Source organism: Brachyistius frenatus, unplaced genomic scaffold, assembly GCF_029030835.1.
Source record: "Brachyistius frenatus isolate BFR_SWC_R1_liver_20210118 unplaced genomic scaffold, ASM2903083v1 Contig_451, whole genome shotgun sequence".
Classification (NCBI taxonomy): domain Eukaryota; kingdom Metazoa; phylum Chordata; class Actinopteri; family Embiotocidae; genus Brachyistius; species Brachyistius frenatus.
In genome coordinates this window covers 1-18,735 of record NW_027211050.1, presented here as the reverse complement: position 1 = coordinate 18,735, position 18,735 = coordinate 1, and the positions used below count along the sequence as shown (strand labels likewise).

Genomic DNA, 18,735 nt, shown 5'->3' with positions numbered 1-18,735 from the left:
ATTCTTATAAACCGACATGCCACCATCGATTATTTTTAATTTGGCAAGCTGTTTTACATACGTGTACATATTAAACCGCAACGTTATTGACAAACAGGTAGAGAAGAAGCGGAGAGACTGTTTAGCCAATCAGAATGCAGAACACAATGCACGATGCAAATCCGTGAAGCAGCGAGACCGTGAAAGGTGAACCGCGTTATAGCGAGGGTTCACTGTATACATATATGTGACTGCCACGTCTACACACACACACACACACACACACACACACAGTACTCTAGTAATAAAGTACTACATTAATAAAGTACTCCACTATATTTCCAGATGAACATCATTCAAACAGCAGACTGAACTGAAATATTTGTATTTTAAACTTTTATAAAACACTTCCCATCAATGAGCAGTTATTGCTTTCATGACATCACTGTGCTGTAAGGCAGTGTGGTCCAACAACATCTGAGACAGCAGAGGAAAAGACAGAACATATAACATATTAGATTATATTATAAAAACTTAAAGCTCGACTATGTAACTTCTGAAAGACCAAAGAGTACACTGTATACCTGCAGTGTACCCTACAGTGTACCTTACAGTGTATCCTTCAGTGTACCCTGCAGTGTACCTACAGTGTACCTGCTCCCTGTCGCTCCCCCACTTACTCACTCTGCTCATTTAATGTTAGCCGTTAGCCTGCAGAATGCAGCTAAACCACTCGTGGTGCCTGAAAGTGTAAACACGGCCCAAAAGTTGCTCTTCTAAAATCTCTTCAGTCTAATGATGCTGCGTTCAGGGGAGGTCAGAAATATGTCTGTAGTATTCATTCAAAGGAAATGTCTGCCCACACACACACCTGCTTTAGGTGCACCGGTGGCCCAATGAACACATTCAGGTGAAGTTACATAGTCTCACTTTAAGTCCGGATTTTCTACACAACTATAAAAAGGATTTAACAGATGTTCTCTGTAATACAGAAGAGATGAAGTCTGTGAGCTCTTTAAGTGATAACTTTGGGAGGAAAAGACACGAGGACGTCTCATGTCCTCACAGTAGGATGAGAGGACATGAAGCTTCTGTGAAGACACGTTTACTGTCTCTAAAGAGAGACTTAGTCATAATGAGGACGACTGATCACCGGACATATTCTCCTCTTGTGATTGGACCTTCCAGAGGAGCTGACCTGTCCTGGGTGGAGGACCTGTCCTGGGTGGAGTCCAGTGGGAGATACAGGTGTGGAGATTTAGAGATGGAGGAGACCTGATGGGAGCTGCAGGTTCAGGACTGCTGGCTGCTCCACTGATTGACCAACGGCCGGCGCAGCAGCTCCTCCACATGACGAGCCACATCCATGGTGTCCTCCAGGTTAAAGTCCACATCTGGATCCAACATGGTGTCAGTCCTGATGGAGACGGAGACAGAGCTGCATAAAGGAGCCTCACAGGAGAACCAGTGTCATACAACATGTTAGTATGCGTGAGGACAGATTATACACACATCTGAATAAACCTCAACACTGAAACATCAGTCACATGAACGTCTACAACACAGGACATGTTTCTTCATATGTTCAAACTGTTCATGTATGTACAACTGAGGACCACCAAAGGAAGACCAGGAGGTCTGGGAGGAACCGGTCTCCTGAGGACCACCACAGGAAGACCGGGAGGTCTCGCTGCTGCTGACAGCAGCTCAGATCAGAACTACATCAATGATTTGGTTAAAGGAAGCAGACACATGAACAGTCAGAACTTCAGGGTGGAGCTGCTGCAGAGAGACCATGACTGAGGAAGACAATGAAGAAGAGTCCAAACAATGAAGGAGGTAGACATCGGACCAGGAGACATCCAGACTTTGGTCTGATGATACCAAACCATGTGATCCACAGGACATCCGACCTGCTTTTCATCATCAGGACTTGAACACCTGCAGGCTCTGTGATGGAGCTGCATCACATGACCTCACCTCCATCACCACCACCTGACCCAGCTCAGATGTTTGAGAGTCGGAGTGCAAAGTGAAGGACGCGCAGCAACAAGTGCTCTTGTGGGAACGCCTTAAAAATAAAAGCAGCACGTGAGGACCTCATGGAGAGTTTTAGAGCTGTTATTAAAGCATCAGGGTAAACAAGAAATGTTTCCAGCACTTTCTTTTATTTTCTTCAGACAGACACTTTGGTCCCTCTACCCGTCACAGCTCATTTACATCTCTGTATATGATTCACTCACATGTACATTTCACACAGTGCTGAGAGAAACATGGGGAACCTTTACAGAGAAGAAGCCTGCCTTCACAAGGTTGACTAATATGAAAGGAAATCAGTTCAGTGTGGAGCTCCAGGGTTTGATCTGAGTAAGAATTAATATTAAAGGTTTGATCTGAGTAAGAAGTGATATAACATGAAATCAGTACAGTGTGGTGTGTGACAGTTTGATCTGAATGAATGAATATAAAGGGGGAGGGTCTTACATGGGGGGGTAGACACTGAAGCTGCCCGGGTGGCCCACAGAAGGGGAGGCGGTCTGGTCCATGAAGGCAGCAGGTCCAGCGCTGGGTTCAGGGTTCGGGGTGGTGAATCTGCCACAGACATGAGACACTTATCATCATAACGTCGGCCTCATCTCACAATGGTGACACTTCATACAATGTAAAACACTCGTTTCTGATTGGCTGGTAGTCTCAGTCAGAACTGTACATCAGGAAACTCAAATACACACGACACAGATGGTAACCATAACAACAACACATCCTGTATGCTTCAAGACATCCCATAGTTATGTTCATGGCGTGTTGTCTAACTTTGTCCCTTTCAGTCCTCCAAACATCCTCCCATTGCAATGTTGGCAGAATATTAGGAACCCCCCTCAGTAGAACCAGAACACAGAACCACAGACTACAGTCACCAAGGTGACCATTAAAATAAATAAATAATACATTAAAATTAAAAATAAATTATGATCCTGATGAAGTGCTGCAGCATCACTAGGCTTTGTTCTCCTCCTGAACGCTGCTCCTTTAAATGTGGAGTCAGTTCAGTTCCTCCAACCTGACTCCTCCTCCTCCACCTGTAACTCCTCCTCCTCCTCATCCACCTGTAGAAGAACAACTTACTCTGGCACTACTTGTTTGATCTGTGGTTTCACGTATCCATCCACTGCTTTGGCTGCAAGAGAGAGAGTCACATGTAAAATGTCCCTTCATCTATACCGGCCTGATGTTAACCTCACCATCTGATCCTTCTTCAACCTGGGAGAGCTCCACAGCATGTGTGAAAGTACACTCAGTTCAACAACATGTTTTTATTTACCTGAGGTAAACATGGTGTTTACAAGTGAGAGAGTGAAGAGCACAACAGTGACGCTGATACCTACACAGTGGGGGGGTGTAGTACTTGGAGAAGACGTCGTCTTTGGGCCGGTCCGGATACAGAAACAGAAGATGGTTCAGGTCACTAATGCGGTCAGCCAGGGAGCGGATAGAGAAGTCCTTGCTGGTGTACGGCAACAGATTCCAGACCAGCCTCTCACCTACGATGAGGAAACATCGAAGAAGAAACCAGACAGAAACATGATCCAGAAACACCGCCGCCTTCTCTGGACCGAGATCATTGAAGATGGACTGAGGTGAAGTGGACAACTGTCCTGAGGTCTGATGGATCACAATCTGAGATTCTGTTTGGAAGTCATGGACGCTGCATCCTCCAGGTTAAAGAGGAGAGGGACCATCCAGCTTGTTATCAGCTCAATTCTAAAACCAGCCTTTGTGATGGCACAGGGATGCATTAGTGCACATGGCATGGGTAGCTTGAACATCTGGAAGGAAGCATTAATGCTTAAACCAGTTTGACTGATTACAGACTGATTACAACACTGAACATATGAAAGAATAATGAGACAACCGTTAGCTTAACCAAGAACTCTGAGGATGTTTAGAATAATTAAATAAACAATTTAACCAAGAACTCTGTGGATGTTTTACAACAATCTTTGTAGAAGAAATGACGATCTTTTTTATTTTCTGAGCTTCACTCTGGAAGACTGAAGACTGCAGGTTTACATCAGAGTACTGATCTTCTTTTCTTCTTCATGTTTTAATGAGCTCTTAAAGTACCAACAGGTTCCTCCTGGACTGGATGGATGGATTCAGTTGTAGAAGGGTTTCACCAGTAGAACAGTGTGTACCTAGCTTGTTGGGGTTTTCCGCCACCCAGGCAATAGTGATGCCTCCGATCTCAGAGTCGCTGAAACGCAGTAGGAAGGTGCCGTTTGGTTTGGACAGCAGCATGTCCTGGGCCTGCTGCTTGTTGACAAAGCCCAGAATAGCCCTATAACACACACCCACACACACACACACCCACACACACACACACACACACACACACACACACACACACACACACACACACACACACACACACACACACACACACACACACACACACACACACACACACACACACACACACACACAAACTGATCACAGCTCCAACAGAGCCAACCATACCTGCTGGCTGTTGTCAGAGTTCAAACATTGGACTCTGTTTTCCTGGAGCCTCTATTAACCTGTCCTCATCCTCCACAGTGATACAGTATGTATGTATTAACTATTAAGTAACTGTCCTCATCCTGATACAGACTGAATATTACCCATCACTCCAGTGGGGCTTCAGGTGTTTCTTCATCAGTTCTACAACTCCATCAAACCACTGCCAGAAGGTGAAGCTGCGTCCAGGTAGGCTCTCCTGTACAAATCAAACACACTGCATCAGTATGTTGACATGAGGTCACCTGAACCGCCCAGAGTGGTTCAAATAACCATGATAACCTGGTGAGATACACCTGCAGCAGGATGGATGAGGACTGGTGGGAGGGTTTGTGTGTGTGGGTGAGGGTGTGTGTGTGTGAGACTGTGTGTGTCTGTGTGTGTCTGTGTGTGAGGTCGCTCCTGTGGATAAACAGGTGTCCATACTGTAGCTTCATTAAATGTTGAGTTAATGACTTTCAGGTGAGGTGAATGGTGGCAGTCGGTCTCACCGTGTGTTGCAGTGTAACAATGAAGTGTAACAGTGAATTGTAACACTGAACAGTGTAACCGAACAGTGTGTTGCGGTGTAACAGTGAACCGTAACTTCATCGCGTGTTGCATTGTAACAATGAACTGTAACAGTGGACTCACCCGGTTGAACTGGGCCCAGGAGATGGTCATGTTGCGATACTCCTCAGCATTACTGTTGCTGCTTGTGAATGCCTTCTGTGCCAGGAAGACCAGGTTATCCTCTGACAGGCCTCGCCCACTGTGCATCTCTGCTTTGTACTTCATATCGAGGGCCTCGCACAGCTGAGGCCACAGCACCTTGTCAGGAACAATGAAGGGCACTCTGCCCTGAGAGCACACAGACAGGAGGAGCTCACTGACTGTCAGGTTATAGGTTTCCATCTTTTTTATTAAATCACACAACAGCGCAGGGCTCTTCAATGTCAAAGCAAGCAGCTCACACAGGAAGATCAGTGGGAACATGGAGTATTTATATCAGAATGGATACAGACAACACAGTCAGTATCATGGAAACAGATACATACATTAAAGGGCACACTGGTATGTGTGGGCCACTGCATGGGCCACTGCATGGACTGAAACACGGCCACGGTGTGATGTATAAACAGCCAGGACTGGGAGCAGTCCATACAGGACATTAAGCTGTGAAAGGTGTCACATACACGAACAGACTGCAACACTATGTCTGATGTTAGAGGTTTCTGATGGTCAACACATCCATGACAGTATACCTGTGAACTGTTCATCCATCATTTCTGTCACCGCTCTTTTTATTAAACAGTTTTAGTCATTTCTTTAAAGAAAACCAGAAACAAACCTTTGTTGGTTCAATCTTTTTAAATGCTGTGCGTTTATGTGTGGATTTTTTTCTGTAGGACTGAGCTCCACTGGTTCCTACTCAACATTTTCATCAAACAGCTGCCCACCTCAGATTTTATCCAACAGTATGCTGGGGACTGTTTCTATTGTCAGATTAATCTGAGTGTGTGAATGGTTGTGTGACTTGTGGTGTGTGACTGGTTGTGTGTGTGTGTCTGGTTGTGTGTGTGACTGGTTGTGTGTGACTAGTGGTGTGTGACTGGTGGTGTGTGTGTGTCTGGTTGCGTGTGACTGGTTGTGTGTGTGACTGGTTGTGTGTGACTGGTGGTGTGTGTGTGTGTCTGGTTGTGTGTGTGACTGGTTGTGTGTGACTGGTGGTGTGTGTGTATCTTGTTGTGTGTGTGACTTGTGGTGTGTAACTGGTTGTGTATGTGACTGGTTGTGTGTGTCTGGTTGTGTGTGACTGGTTGTGTGTGTGGTTGTGTATGTGGTTGTGTGTGACTGGTAGTCTGTGACTGGTTGTGTGTGTGATTGGTTGTGTGTGTGACTGGTGGAGTGTGTGAGTGGTTGTGTAACATGGTGGAGTGTGTCCTGTGTCATCGATCCGTGATGTTCGTCTCCACCTGACCAGGTGATTTGTGGAGACAGACTGCCAACTCACCGGCTCAGCGAAGGCGTTGTCCCACAGGACTGTTGCCGTGGCGTTGTTGTCCTGACTGCCGTGCACAATCACAACCACCGGCAGAGATAAGGTCTGCAGGTCACAGACAGGACAGAAGAGCACAGAGTCTTCAGGACTCTTCCAGGATCAATTATTACTACTTTTTTAACATTCAAAAATATGACAAAGCCAGAGGTGAAGCTGACTGTACAACAGAGATACTACACTTACAAAAACTAAAACTAAAAACAGCAACAACATTTCAACTGAAACAAAAAGGACCATTTTCAAAAACACAAACAAAAAGTACAACGACCTATAAAACATAAACTGCAGGGCCATCTTTTCACACTGTGAGTCCAGAACCACTTTGTCTGTGTCTGTTTGACACCAGACGCACACAAAGGATGACGCAGTAACAAAAGAGTTCCACAAGGTGGCAGCAATTCAAAATGCTGGCTGCCATAAAACTCCAGAGAAGAAGAACAAGCTGAAAGAAGAAGAACAACAACAACAAAAACAACAACAAAAAGAACAGGAACAAGAAAAAGAAGAAGAACAAGCTGAAAGAAAAAGAAGAAGAACAAGCTGAAAGAAGAAGAAGAATCTGAAAGAGAAGAAGTACTTTTTAAGTCGACCTGAGGATCGCTCTGAGAGCAGCACAGAGTTCCTTCTCCTGACACCTAACCTCGGAGTAAAAAACGAAATAAAGACTAAACTGAAATGATTCATCCTCCAAAAGAAAACTGACATTAAAATTAAAGGTTAAAACCTGAAATCAAAACCCAAAGTGCAAGACTAAAACTAATAACTGTTGTGTTCAGTCAGCAGACTGTTCACCAGGAAACAAGAAGAACCACGAAGTGGGATTACTTTGACGTGGAACACCAGCTCGTTGCCTCCGACACTGAACTGGGACTCAAACAGAACCGTGAACTTCTCCTCCGTCACCGACTCAGCACCTCGACGATCCGAACGCTTGATCCGCTTCAGGGACTGACACACACACACACACACACACACACACACACACACACACACACACACACACACACACACACACACACACACACACACACACACACACACACACACACACACAATATATAATGAGTATATTATATAATGAGTATAATATATGAGTATAATATATAATGAGTATAATATATAATGAATATAATATATAATGAGTATAATATATAGTGATTATATTATATAATGAGTATAGTATATAATGAGTATATTATATGAGTATAATATATAAATGAATATAAAATATAATGAGTATAATATATAATGAGTATATTATATAATGAGTATCATATATAAATTAATATAAAATATAAAGAGCATAATCTGGTCCAGCAGCAGATACTTGCAGAATAAAACAGGATCCAGAAGTGAACCCTGAGGCCCTCCACACCTCCTGGAGGTTTGTTTATAGAAACCAACAACCAGATTGGTCAGAAAGCTTTTGTATTTAAAATAAAGCTTCCTGTGGGCCACATTTACAGTTCCTACAACACAAATGCTTTAATTAAAGTAGACCTTTTTAAATGGCAGGATGGTGTAAAAAGAGCTTACCATGTTTCTGAAGTGTGCGCTGAGGGTGCCGGTGGCCTGGTGATACTCCATCACACAGTTGTTGTTTAGGATTTCACCACTGCTTTCACTAACCAGGCCAAAGAAACAGACAGAAAGGGGCTGAGACATTCTGTGACTGTACCTGGGACAACTTCAACAAAGAATGGGTCCTTTTTTTAAATCTTTTATTCTCACATGTTCATGGAAACAGCTTTAAAACAAACTGTGTGGCACCTGCCCATTAACCAATGAGCTGTCTTTTGATGTCCAACACAGAACCTGCTGTAAATTCTGAACTGGACATGTCTGTGTGCAGGTGCTCCTCACCTGTGTGTGCTCTCGTTTTTCAGCAGGGCTTTGGCCTGCTGCTCGCTCACAATGACAGCTTTGACCTGAGGTGGGTTCATGTGCACGTTGAGCTTCCCGCCCACCAGAAGACGCACTGTGGCTGCAAACTTGGTCTGAGTCTTTAAAACCTGAGGGGGCTGCTTTTCTATGATGAAGGTGCTGAGGAGAAGAGGAGGGGTCAACATACTGTCATGTGATGATGACAGTGATCATGTGACATGAGCTCAGTCAGTGGAGACAGAAAAGATTCTCTCACAGAGCTGCTGAAATCATCCACACCCCCCCCCCCACACACACACACACACAGCTGTCACTGCTGTCTGTGTGTACATACAAATGTATATATACATATCTCTCTCCAGAATAAAGATCATAGACAGACATACAGTATATATACATAAATATATACACACATACACAATCCCATTTCCAAAACGGTAGTGACATTGTGTAAAATGTAAATAAAAACAGAATGCAATGAATTACAAATCATGTAAACTCATTTAATTGAAAATAGACCAAAGAACATTAAATGTTGAAACTGAGACTTTTTTTTTTAAATGTAAAATAAGTGTTTATTTTGAATTTGATGCAGCAACACGTCTCAAGAAAGTGGGGACAGTATCAACAAAAGACTGAAAAAGTTCTGTTACGCTAAAAAAATAAAAACACCTGGTGGAACATCTGACAACTAATTATGTTACCATTGCAACAGATCAGTAACATGATTGGGTATAAAAGATGATTTCAGAGAGGCAGAGTCTCTCAGCAGTGAAGATGGGGAGAGGTTCACCACTCTGAAAGACTGTGTTGGAAAATAGTTCAACAATCTAAGAATAATGTTCCTCAGCGTAAAACTACAAAGAATTAGTGGATTTCATCGTCTACGGTTCATAATATCATTAAAAGATTCAGAGAATCTGGAGAAATCTCTGAATCTCTTCTCTGGACCTGAGATCATTACTAAATCAGGCAAGAATGGGACCACATTTCACTTCCAAAACTCCAGAAACTGGACTCCTCAGTTTCCAAATTTTTACAGTGTTGTTAAAGGAAGAGGTGATGCAGCTAGTGGTGAACATTACCATCCCAATTTTTATTCAACCATTAAATTCAAAATAAGCATATATTTCTATAAAACAATAACATTTCTCGTTTCAACATTTGTTGTCTTTAGTCTATCTGCAATTAAATGTGGGTTTACATGACTTGCAAATCATTGCATTCTTTTTTTATTAATTTTTTTTACAGTGTTCCAACATTTTTGTAAAGGGTTAGGTTGTACATAAATGTACACGAACACATACATATAGATATATAATGTGTACCTTTGTGGAGCAAAGAAAGTGTGAAAAAAGATTATTGAATTGTTGCTTTCTACTACAAAGATGATTCTAAAATGGCCTCAACAGATTTGTTTGTACCTCCAGAAAAAACCCCAGAAATAATTCTGCTGTAGGTCATCCAGTGTCCCTCGGATCGTCTCCAGTGTTTGTTAAAAACCTTATTCCTCTAAGGGTTGTTGTAACTGAAAACTGTAATGACCACAGTGAGTAGTAGATAAGAGCTGCTGGTATTCACAGCCCTTCTGTTGCTTTCACGTGTTACTGGGACTAAAACCAAAAAAAGAGTAGTTTTCATAAAGATTATTTTTTATGAACGTCTTGTTTCTGAATATGTGTCAGGACTTGTTCATAAGAACGTCTATCAGACAACCTGAACACATGTAACACGCTGTAACCATCAGTGAACATGAAGTGAACAGTAAAGATAAATACGTGTCACCTGGTAACCAGGGCGGAGATGATGTCAGTGATGTCTGTGTCCAGTTTGCTCAGCAGCTCCTCCATGGGGCCCGGCAGAGGAAGCTGCTGGGTCAGGTGCTCACAGCGCCGGATCTGCTGCCGGTTCTGCCAGATCAGGTCAGCCAGCTTCTCACACCTGGAGCACAGGGACAGGTGGTGGACATGTCACCAGTGCTGAAGCTGACAGTGTATTCATGTACGTTATACATTTGTTTGATGAAACTGAATGACCTCATGGAAAGAAAAGTCTCTACAAACTTTCCTCTCAAATACAGGAAATCCTGCTGTTGAATAAAGTCTGCCATGTGACATAAAATGACGTCATGTGACGTCATGGGCCCACTGAACTGGTTCATTAACAGGTCCAGAACATACCAGGACTGAAGAACATCCAGCCCCCCCTCATGGGGACCCCCGTTTCCAGCCAGCTGCTGCCTCCTCTTCCACTGGATGAGCTCCTCGTCCAGAATCAGCGTCTGCTGGTTCCTCAGCAGGCTTAGCGTCTTCTGGTGCCGCTCAGACAAGTCCTGCAAACACACATTTGCATGCTGAGAAACATCTGGATGTGTAAAACTCTCTATATGAACACACAACGAGGGTTCAGACAGATGCTGCTGACTCACATCACATTAAATCTATTATCTTCTATTGAACATGTGTGATGTCATCATGTCACAGAGTTAAAGTGACTCTGATGAGTGTCCTCTGTATTGTTAGACATCCTCTAAACTACCTGTCTGCTGTTACGGTTCTACCTCTTTACTCTCACCCGTTTTTGAGGTTGTTGATTGTAATGCTCCTATTCTGAAAATAAACTACCAGCGTGGTGTATTCTGACAATAAACTACCAGCGTGGTGCAGTCTGAGAATAAACTACCGGCGTGGTGTATTCTGAGAATAAAGTACTGCAGTTCCTGTAAAGTTCAGGCAGAAGTCCGTTTACATGGAGTTTACTCGGTCGAAGCAGGAGCAGATGATTTAAAGGACCACTAGTAGAACTATGGAGAGGTGCGGGTCCATTTTTAAACTGGAATTAGAAACACAGCAGGGAGGATCTTGTGTTCGTGGAAGGGGCCAACAGCTGATCCTGGACGGTGTGTGTGTGTCTGCATACAAGCCTGTATTTCTGCAGGGTGCCGGCCTCCCTGGTGAGCCAGGCCTCCACTGTGGACCTCTTGCTCTGCAGGCTGGTCTCCCGCTGGCTGCGCTCAGCTGGAGGCAGCGACGACAAGCTGCTCAGCTGGGCTGATGAAGCAGAGGATGGACGTCACAAACAAGCTGCTCACCTGTAGACCAGGTGACTGGAAGGTTTTAACCAATGACTGAGATGATCAGTGATCCAGTCAGATCATTAAAGAGGCTGAGTGACTGCCCTTTCATTGATTCTGCCTGTTTCTGATCACTTTTCCTTCAGAGTGCTCTGTCTCTGTCTGTCTCTCTGTCTGTCTCTATATCTCTGCCTGTCTCTCTGTCTGTCTATCTCTCTCTCTGTCTGCCTTCTCTCTCTGTATGTCTGTCTGTCTATCTCTCTCTTTGTCTATCTGTCTCTTTCTGTCTGTCCTCTGTCTGTCTCTCTCTCTCTGTCTTTCTGTCTCTCTCTCTGTCTATCTGTCTTTGTCTGTCTGTGTCTCTGTCTGTCTGTCTCTCTCTCGCTCTCTCTCTGTCTGTCTGTCTCGCTCTCTCTCTGTCAGTTTGTCTGTCTTTCTCTGTCTGTCTGTGTCTCTCTCTCTGTATGTCTGTCTGTCTGTCTCTCTCTCTCTCTGTAGACCTGTCTCTCTCTGTCTGTCTGTCTCTCTCTGTCTCTGTCCATCTGTCCGTCCATCTCTCTGTCTGTCTCTGTGTCTGTCTTTCTGTGTCTGTCTGTCTGTCTTTCTCTGTCCTCACCCTGGATGCGCAGGTTCTCCTGGTACTGGATGATGAAGTACTCCTGGCTGTGCTGCAGCTTCCTCAGCTCGTTCTCCGTTTCCTGTGTATCCAGGCGGAGCTCCTCGAAGGTCTGGTTGATCTGCTGGTGTCTCTGGGACAGGGTGTCCATGGCCTGTCCCCCCCCACCACAGCTGGCCTACACAGAGGACATCCACAGGTTCACATGTCCCCCTTCAGTCTGCATGTAAACACACTGATCTGACACATGTCCTGTGGGGTGTATACCCCGCCCCCACCTGGTGAGTGTCAACACCTGTACATGTTAACCCCACCCCCACCTGGTGACTGTCCACACATGTACAGGTTAACCCCACCTCCACCTGGTGAGTGTATTCACTTACATTAGTAGCTTGTTGAACCAGCCTCTGCTCCGACTGTAGGATGTGTTTAATGCAGCGCACCAGCTCCACAGGACAACGGTCATAAGTACTCTGCAGAGACACAGAGATACAGGGACACAGAGACACAGAGTTGTGCTGTCATCAAACTGGAACAGGCTACTGTATCTTAGCAATAAAAACCCTCCTGGTAACTACAAGCTGATGTTCCCTGAGTATCTATTTGTAGAATTCATCACTAACCACACCCCAGCTATCTCTGACAACACGTGTTAGGAGTTCACAGGGTTTTCTAAGAGCATGTCTGTAAACACTGAGGAGGTTCAGATCAGGTTGGGTCAGTGTGGTATTGGTGTGGTGTTGGTGTGGTGTCAATGTGATGTTGGTGTGATGTTGGTGTAGTGTTGGTGTGGTGTTGGTGTGGTGTTGGTGATGTTGGTGTAGTGTTGGTGTGATGTTGGTGTAGTGTTGAGGTAGTGTTGGTGTGGTGTGGTGTTAGTGTGATGTTGGTGTAGTGTTGGTGTGGTGTTGGTGTAGTATTAGTGTGATGTTGGTGTAGTGTTGGCGTGGTGTTGGTGTAGTGTTGAGGTAGTGTTGGTGTGGTGTGGTGTTAGTGTAGTGTTGGTGTGGTGTTGGTGTAGTATTAGTGTGATGTTGGTGTAGTGTTGGTGTGGTGTTGGTGTGGTGTTGGTGTGATGTTGGTATGGTGTTGGTGTAGTGTTGGTGTAGTGTTGATGTGGTGTTGGTGTAGTGTCAGTGTGATGTTGGCGTAGTGTTGGCGTGGTGTTGGTGTAGTGTTGAGGTAGTGCTGGTGTTGGTGTAGTGTTAGTGTGATGTTGGTGTAGTGTTGGTGTAGTGTCAGTGTGATGTTGGCGTAGTGTTGGCGTGGTGTTGGTGTAGTGTTGAGGTAGTGTTGGTGTGGTGTGGTGTCAGTGTGATGTTGGTGTGATGTTGGTGTAGTGTTGGTGTGGTGTTGGTGTAGTGTTAGTGTGATGTTGGTGTAGTGTTGGTGTGGTGTTGGTGTGGTGTTGGTGTGGTGTTAGTGTAGTGTTGGTGTAGTGTTGGTGTGGTGTTAGTGGTGTTGGTGTGGTGTTAGTGTGGTGTTGGCATAGTGTTGGTGTAGTGCTGGCGTGGTGTTGGGGTAGTGTTGGTGGGGTGTTATTGTAGTGTTAGTGTGGTGTTAGTGTAGTGTTGGTGTAGTGTTGGTGTGGTGTGGTGTTAGTGTGCTGTTAGTGTAGTGTTGGTGTGGTGTTGGTGTAGTGTTGGTGTAGTGTTGGTGTGGTGTTAGTGGTGTTTGTGTAGTGTTAGTGTGGTGTTGGCATAGTGTTGGTGTAGTGTTGGCGTGGTGTTGGTGTAGTGTTGGGGTAGTGTTGGGGTAGTGTTGGCGTGGTGTTGGTGTAGTGTTGGGGTAGTGTTGGGGTAGTGTTGGTGGGGTGTTATTGTAGTGTTGGTGTAGTGTTGGTGTGGTGTTGGTGTAGTGTTAGTGTAGTGTTGGTGTGGTGTTGGTGTGGTGTAGTGTTGGTGTGGCATTGGTGTAGTGTTAGTGTGGTGTTGGTGTAGTGTTGGTGTAGTGTTGGGGTGGTGTTGGTGTAGTGTTGGTGTAGTGCTGGTGTGGTGTTAGTGTAGTGTTGGTGTAGTGTTGGTGTGGTGCTGGCGTGGTGTTGTGTTAGTGTGGTGTTGGTGTGGTGTTGGTGTAGTGTTAGTGTAGTGGTCTGTGGACACGCTCTTCGGTAGAGAACTCGTACCTTCGGTAGTGATCTCGTACCTTCAGTCGTCAATTCGTACCTTGAGCTGGTTGGCGTAGTGACCGAGCTTGATCTTGAGCAGGAAGCCGTCCTCCCCTCCCTGAAGCTGGGCTTTCCTCTGCAGCTCACCCACCAGGTTGTCCAGCAGACACTTTGCTTTGGTCTCTTCCGCTGGGTTGTCCAACTCCACTGAATCCCTGAGAAAGGACACACACGTGTTTGGATGTTTAACGTATCCACAGCCAAGGTCATGACCACACAGCTTTACCAGCATCAGCTGCAGTTCACGCTCATCTCTCAGCAGCTTCACTAGAAATTAATAAACTGTGTATACAACCCTGCTTCCAAAAGAATTGGACATGGTGTAAAATACAAATAACCACTGACAAATGTTTTTGTTTAAAAAAAAAAAACATCTGCTCATGTTAAATTTATTGTCAGCAACATGTCTCCAAATCATTGGGACAGGTTCATGTTCACCACTGAGCTGCATCACCTGTTCTTTTAACAACACTCTATAAATGTTTGGGAACTGAGGAGACCAGTTTCTGGAGTTTTGAAAGTGAAATGTGGTCCCATTCTTGCCTGATAGAGGATTTCAGCTGCTCAACAGTTCAAGGTCTCCTTTGTTGTATTGTTCATGTCCTGATGCTTCAGCTGTTTTCAATGATTGACAGGTCTGGACTGCAGGAGGCCAGTTTATCAGCGGACTCTTCTACTAGAGAACCATGCTGTTGGAATACGTGCAGAATGTGGTTGGACGTTGTTCTGCTGAAATAAACAAGACCTTCCCTGAAAGAGACGTTGTCTGGATGGCAGCATATGTTGCTCCAAAACCTGAATATATCATTCAGCATTAATGCTTCCTTCCAGATGTTCACGCTACCCATGCCATGTGCACTAATGCATCCTGTACCATCACAGATTCTGGCTTTAGAACTGAGCTGATAACCAGCTGGATGGTCCCTCTCCTCTTTAACCTGGAGGATGCAGCGTCCATGATTTCCAGACAGAATATCAGATTGTGATCCATCAGACCTCAGGACAGTTTTCCACTTCACCTCAGTCCATCTTCAATGATCTCGGTCCAGAGAAGGCGGCGGTGTTTCTGGATCATGTTTCTATCTGGTTTCTTCTTTGGAGAGTTTTAACCTGCATTTGTGGACGCAGCGATGAACTGTGTTCAGAGACGATGGTTTTCACAAGTGTTCCTGAGCCCATGCAGTGATTTCCACTCCAGAATAGTGTGTTTTTAATGCAGTGCTACCTGAGGGCCCGAAGATCACCACCATCCAATATTGGTTTCCAGCCTTGTCCCTTGTGTTCACAGATTTCTCCAGATTCTCTGAATCTTTTAATGATATTATGAACCGTAGACGATGAAATCCACTAATTATTTGTAGTTTTACGTTACGTTGAGGAACATTATTCTTAGATTGTTGCACTATTTTCCAACACAGTCTTTCAGAGTGGTGTACCTCCCCATCTTCACTGCTGAGAGACTCTGCCTCTCTGAAATCATCTTTTATACCCAATCATGTTACTGATCTGCTGCCATGGTAACGTCATTAGTTGTCAGTTGTTTCACCAGGTGCTGTCTTTGGTCTATTTTCAATTAAATATGGATTTACATGATTTACAAATCATTGTATTCTGTTTTTATTTTCATTTTACACAGTGTCTCAACTTTTTTGGAAACAGGGTTGCACATATGTGTGTGCGCGTGCGTGTGTGTGTGTGTGTGTGTGTGTGTGTGTGTGTGTGTGTGTGTGTGTGTATATATATATATATTAAGCAACAATTTGTAAAATAACTGAAGACATTTCAAAAACGTAGCCCATTGCTATGTAATGTTATTCCACCATTATTTTCAAGATGTTACTATATTATTTAGGTATTTGTGCAGTAAATGTAAAAGCAACGTAAAAAAGATTTTTTTTTTTTAAAAGGCATAGAAAAGCTAGAAATGAAAAAGGTAAGTCGAAAAATGAAATAGAAATACATGAGTAAAGGTAAACGTGAAATATTTGATGTAATAACGGCAGCAGCAAACAGAAAGGTCTCTGGTTGATGTGAGGTTGCTTCAATTGATTCTGAGTTTTAGATCATAAGTGTTTTACATTCAAATCAATTCATGTCCTGCTGGACTGGGTGGCTGCAGGGATTTTTATTGAATCTTTTCAGTTCAAAAATACACCAAATATGTAATGCAGAGGGTGGCTGAACATGTTCACACAACCATAGACATTCACAATTTAAACAGCAGGCTATCATGGCTTCTGTTACCCTTCTGTTAACTGTTCAGTCCGGTACGTTGAATTCATCATGTTGATGTAACTGATGATATCGTGATGAAATCACTCACGTCATATGTTTGTTCTCTGTGTGGGACGAAACTAACAGTCGTATTCATGAGAACTGTCGCCCAGGTGTGTTCACTCCTCAGTTTAACCTCACTGCTATATATTATTTTGTGTTATTTTCTTATTATAATATATTCTTATTATATTGTTATGTTAGATGTAATATTATTATTGTAATATTATTATTATTATATTGTGTTATGTTAGATGTTATATTCTTATTAGAATTTTATATTCTTATTATATTGTGTTATGTTAGATGTTATATTTTTATTGTACTGCGTTATGTTAGATGTTATATTTTTTATTATAATATTATATTCTTATTATATTATGTTAGGCTGGATGTGATATTCTTATTATATTGTTATGTTAGATGTTATATTGTTATCATATCGTTACGTTAGATGTTATATTCTTATTAAATTGTTATGTTAGATGTTATATTCTTATTATATTGTGTTATGTTAGATGTTATATTCTCATCATATTATGTTAGATGTCATTCTTATTGTACTGTTAAGTTAGATGTTATATTCTTATTGTATTGTTATGTTAAATGTTATATTCTTATTATATTGTGTTATGTTAGATGTTATATTCTTATTATAATATTATATTCTTTTGTTATGTTATGTTAGATGTCATATTCTCATTATACTGTTATGTTAGATTCTTATTATATTGTTATGTTAGATGTTATATTCTTATTATATTGTTATGTTAGATGTTATATTCTTATTAAATTGTTATGTTAGATGTTATATTCTTATATTGTGTTATGTTAGATGTTATATTCTTATCATATCGTTATGTTAGATGTTATATTCTTATTAAATTGTTGTTAGATGTGATATTCTTATTATATTGTTGTGTTAGATGTGATATTCTTATTATATTGCATTGTTAGATGTTATATTCTTATTATATTGTGTTATGTTAGATGTTATATTCTTATCATATCGTTATGTTAGATGTTATATTCTTATATTGTTATATTAGATGTTATATTCTTATTATATTGTGTTATGTTAGATGTTATACTCTTATTATATTGCTATGTTAGATGTTATATTCTTATTATATTGTGTTATGTTAGATGTTATATTCTTATCATATTGTGTTATGTTAGATGTGAGATTTTTATTATAATATTATATTCTTATGTTCTGTTATGTTAGATGCTATATTCTTATTATATTGTGTTATGTTAGATGCTATATTCTTATTATATTGTGTTGTTAGATGCTATATTCTTATTATATTGTTATGTTAGATGTCATATTCTTATTATACTGTTATGTTTGATGTTCTGTTCTTCTTATATTGTTGTTAGATGTTATATTCTTATTATATTCTGTTATGTTAGATGTTATATTCTTATTATACAGTGACCCCTCGCTATAACGCGGTTCACCTTTCACGGTCTCGCTGCTTCACGGATTTGCATCGTGCATTGTGTTCTGCATTCTGATTGGCTAAACAGTCTCTCCGCTTCTTCTCTACCTGTTTGTCAATAACGTTGCGGTTTAATATGTACACGTACGTAAAACAGCTTGCCAAATTAAAAATAATCGATGGTGGCGTGTCGGTTTATAAGAATCTTTTTGCCCAGAAGAAAAAAGAGCGACAACAACTACCGATAACTATGTTCTTCTCTCGAAAAACCACACCTGCACCGCCGGCTTTAGAAGAAAGAACCGCTGCAGAGCGGAGTCAGGATGCAGCGGCTCAGTCAGAAGAGCAGTGAAATACACGAGTCACTATTTGTCCTACTGTACTTTGTATTTGTTTTCATAATCATTTTTCATTTCCTCCCGTTCTAATCCAATGACTCGGGTCGCAGTGGGGCGGTGCCGATCTCAGCAATTTGAAGCCTTCAGTTCGTATTGATGATTCAAATTATTATTTTACAGTACAGTAGTTATTTGTAAAAAAAACACATTTATACAGTACTTTTATTTGTTAAACAAATGCTTGGGCCTGTAAAAAGGTTTTGTTCTTTGGTTTCAATGTATTATGGAGTATTTCATTGTATAATAATTGTAAAAAAAAAAAGGTTACTACTTCACGGATTTCACCTATCACGGTCTCTAT

General features: G+C 42.3%; 1 protein-coding gene across 1 annotated transcript; it reads right to left on the bottom strand.

The window, feature by feature from the left end:
* Positions 1-360: 360 nt before the first annotated feature.
* On the bottom strand, positions 361-15,761 carry LOC138637276 (signal transducer and activator of transcription 5B-like). Its single transcript, XM_069725818.1, has 18 exons — positions 15,754-15,761; positions 14,316-14,472; positions 12,534-12,623; positions 12,151-12,328; positions 11,381-11,511; positions 10,642-10,793; positions 10,247-10,402; positions 8,441-8,620; positions 8,114-8,201; positions 7,403-7,525; positions 6,530-6,622; positions 5,170-5,376; positions 4,641-4,735; positions 4,176-4,318; positions 3,366-3,521; positions 3,106-3,157; positions 2,464-2,571; positions 361-1,396 (listed from the first exon to the last, which is right to left on the bottom strand). The coding sequence occupies exons 1-18, from the start codon at positions 15,759-15,761 to the stop codon at positions 1,273-1,275; spliced, it is 2,241 nt and encodes a 746-aa protein (XP_069581919.1). The 3' UTR covers positions 361-1,272.
* Positions 15,762-18,735: the final 2,974 nt, after the last annotated feature.

Coding starts and splice junctions, on each gene's coding strand:
- LOC138637276 (XM_069725818.1), bottom strand. Junction 6,623..7,402: donor AGCTGGTGTTCCACGTCAAA/GTAATCCCACTT, acceptor TGTGACCTGCAG/ACCTTATCTCTGCCGGTGGT. Junction 3,158..3,365: donor GTACTACACCCCCCCACTGT/GTAGGTATCAGC, acceptor TCTCTCTTGCAG/CCAAAGCAGTGGATGGATAC.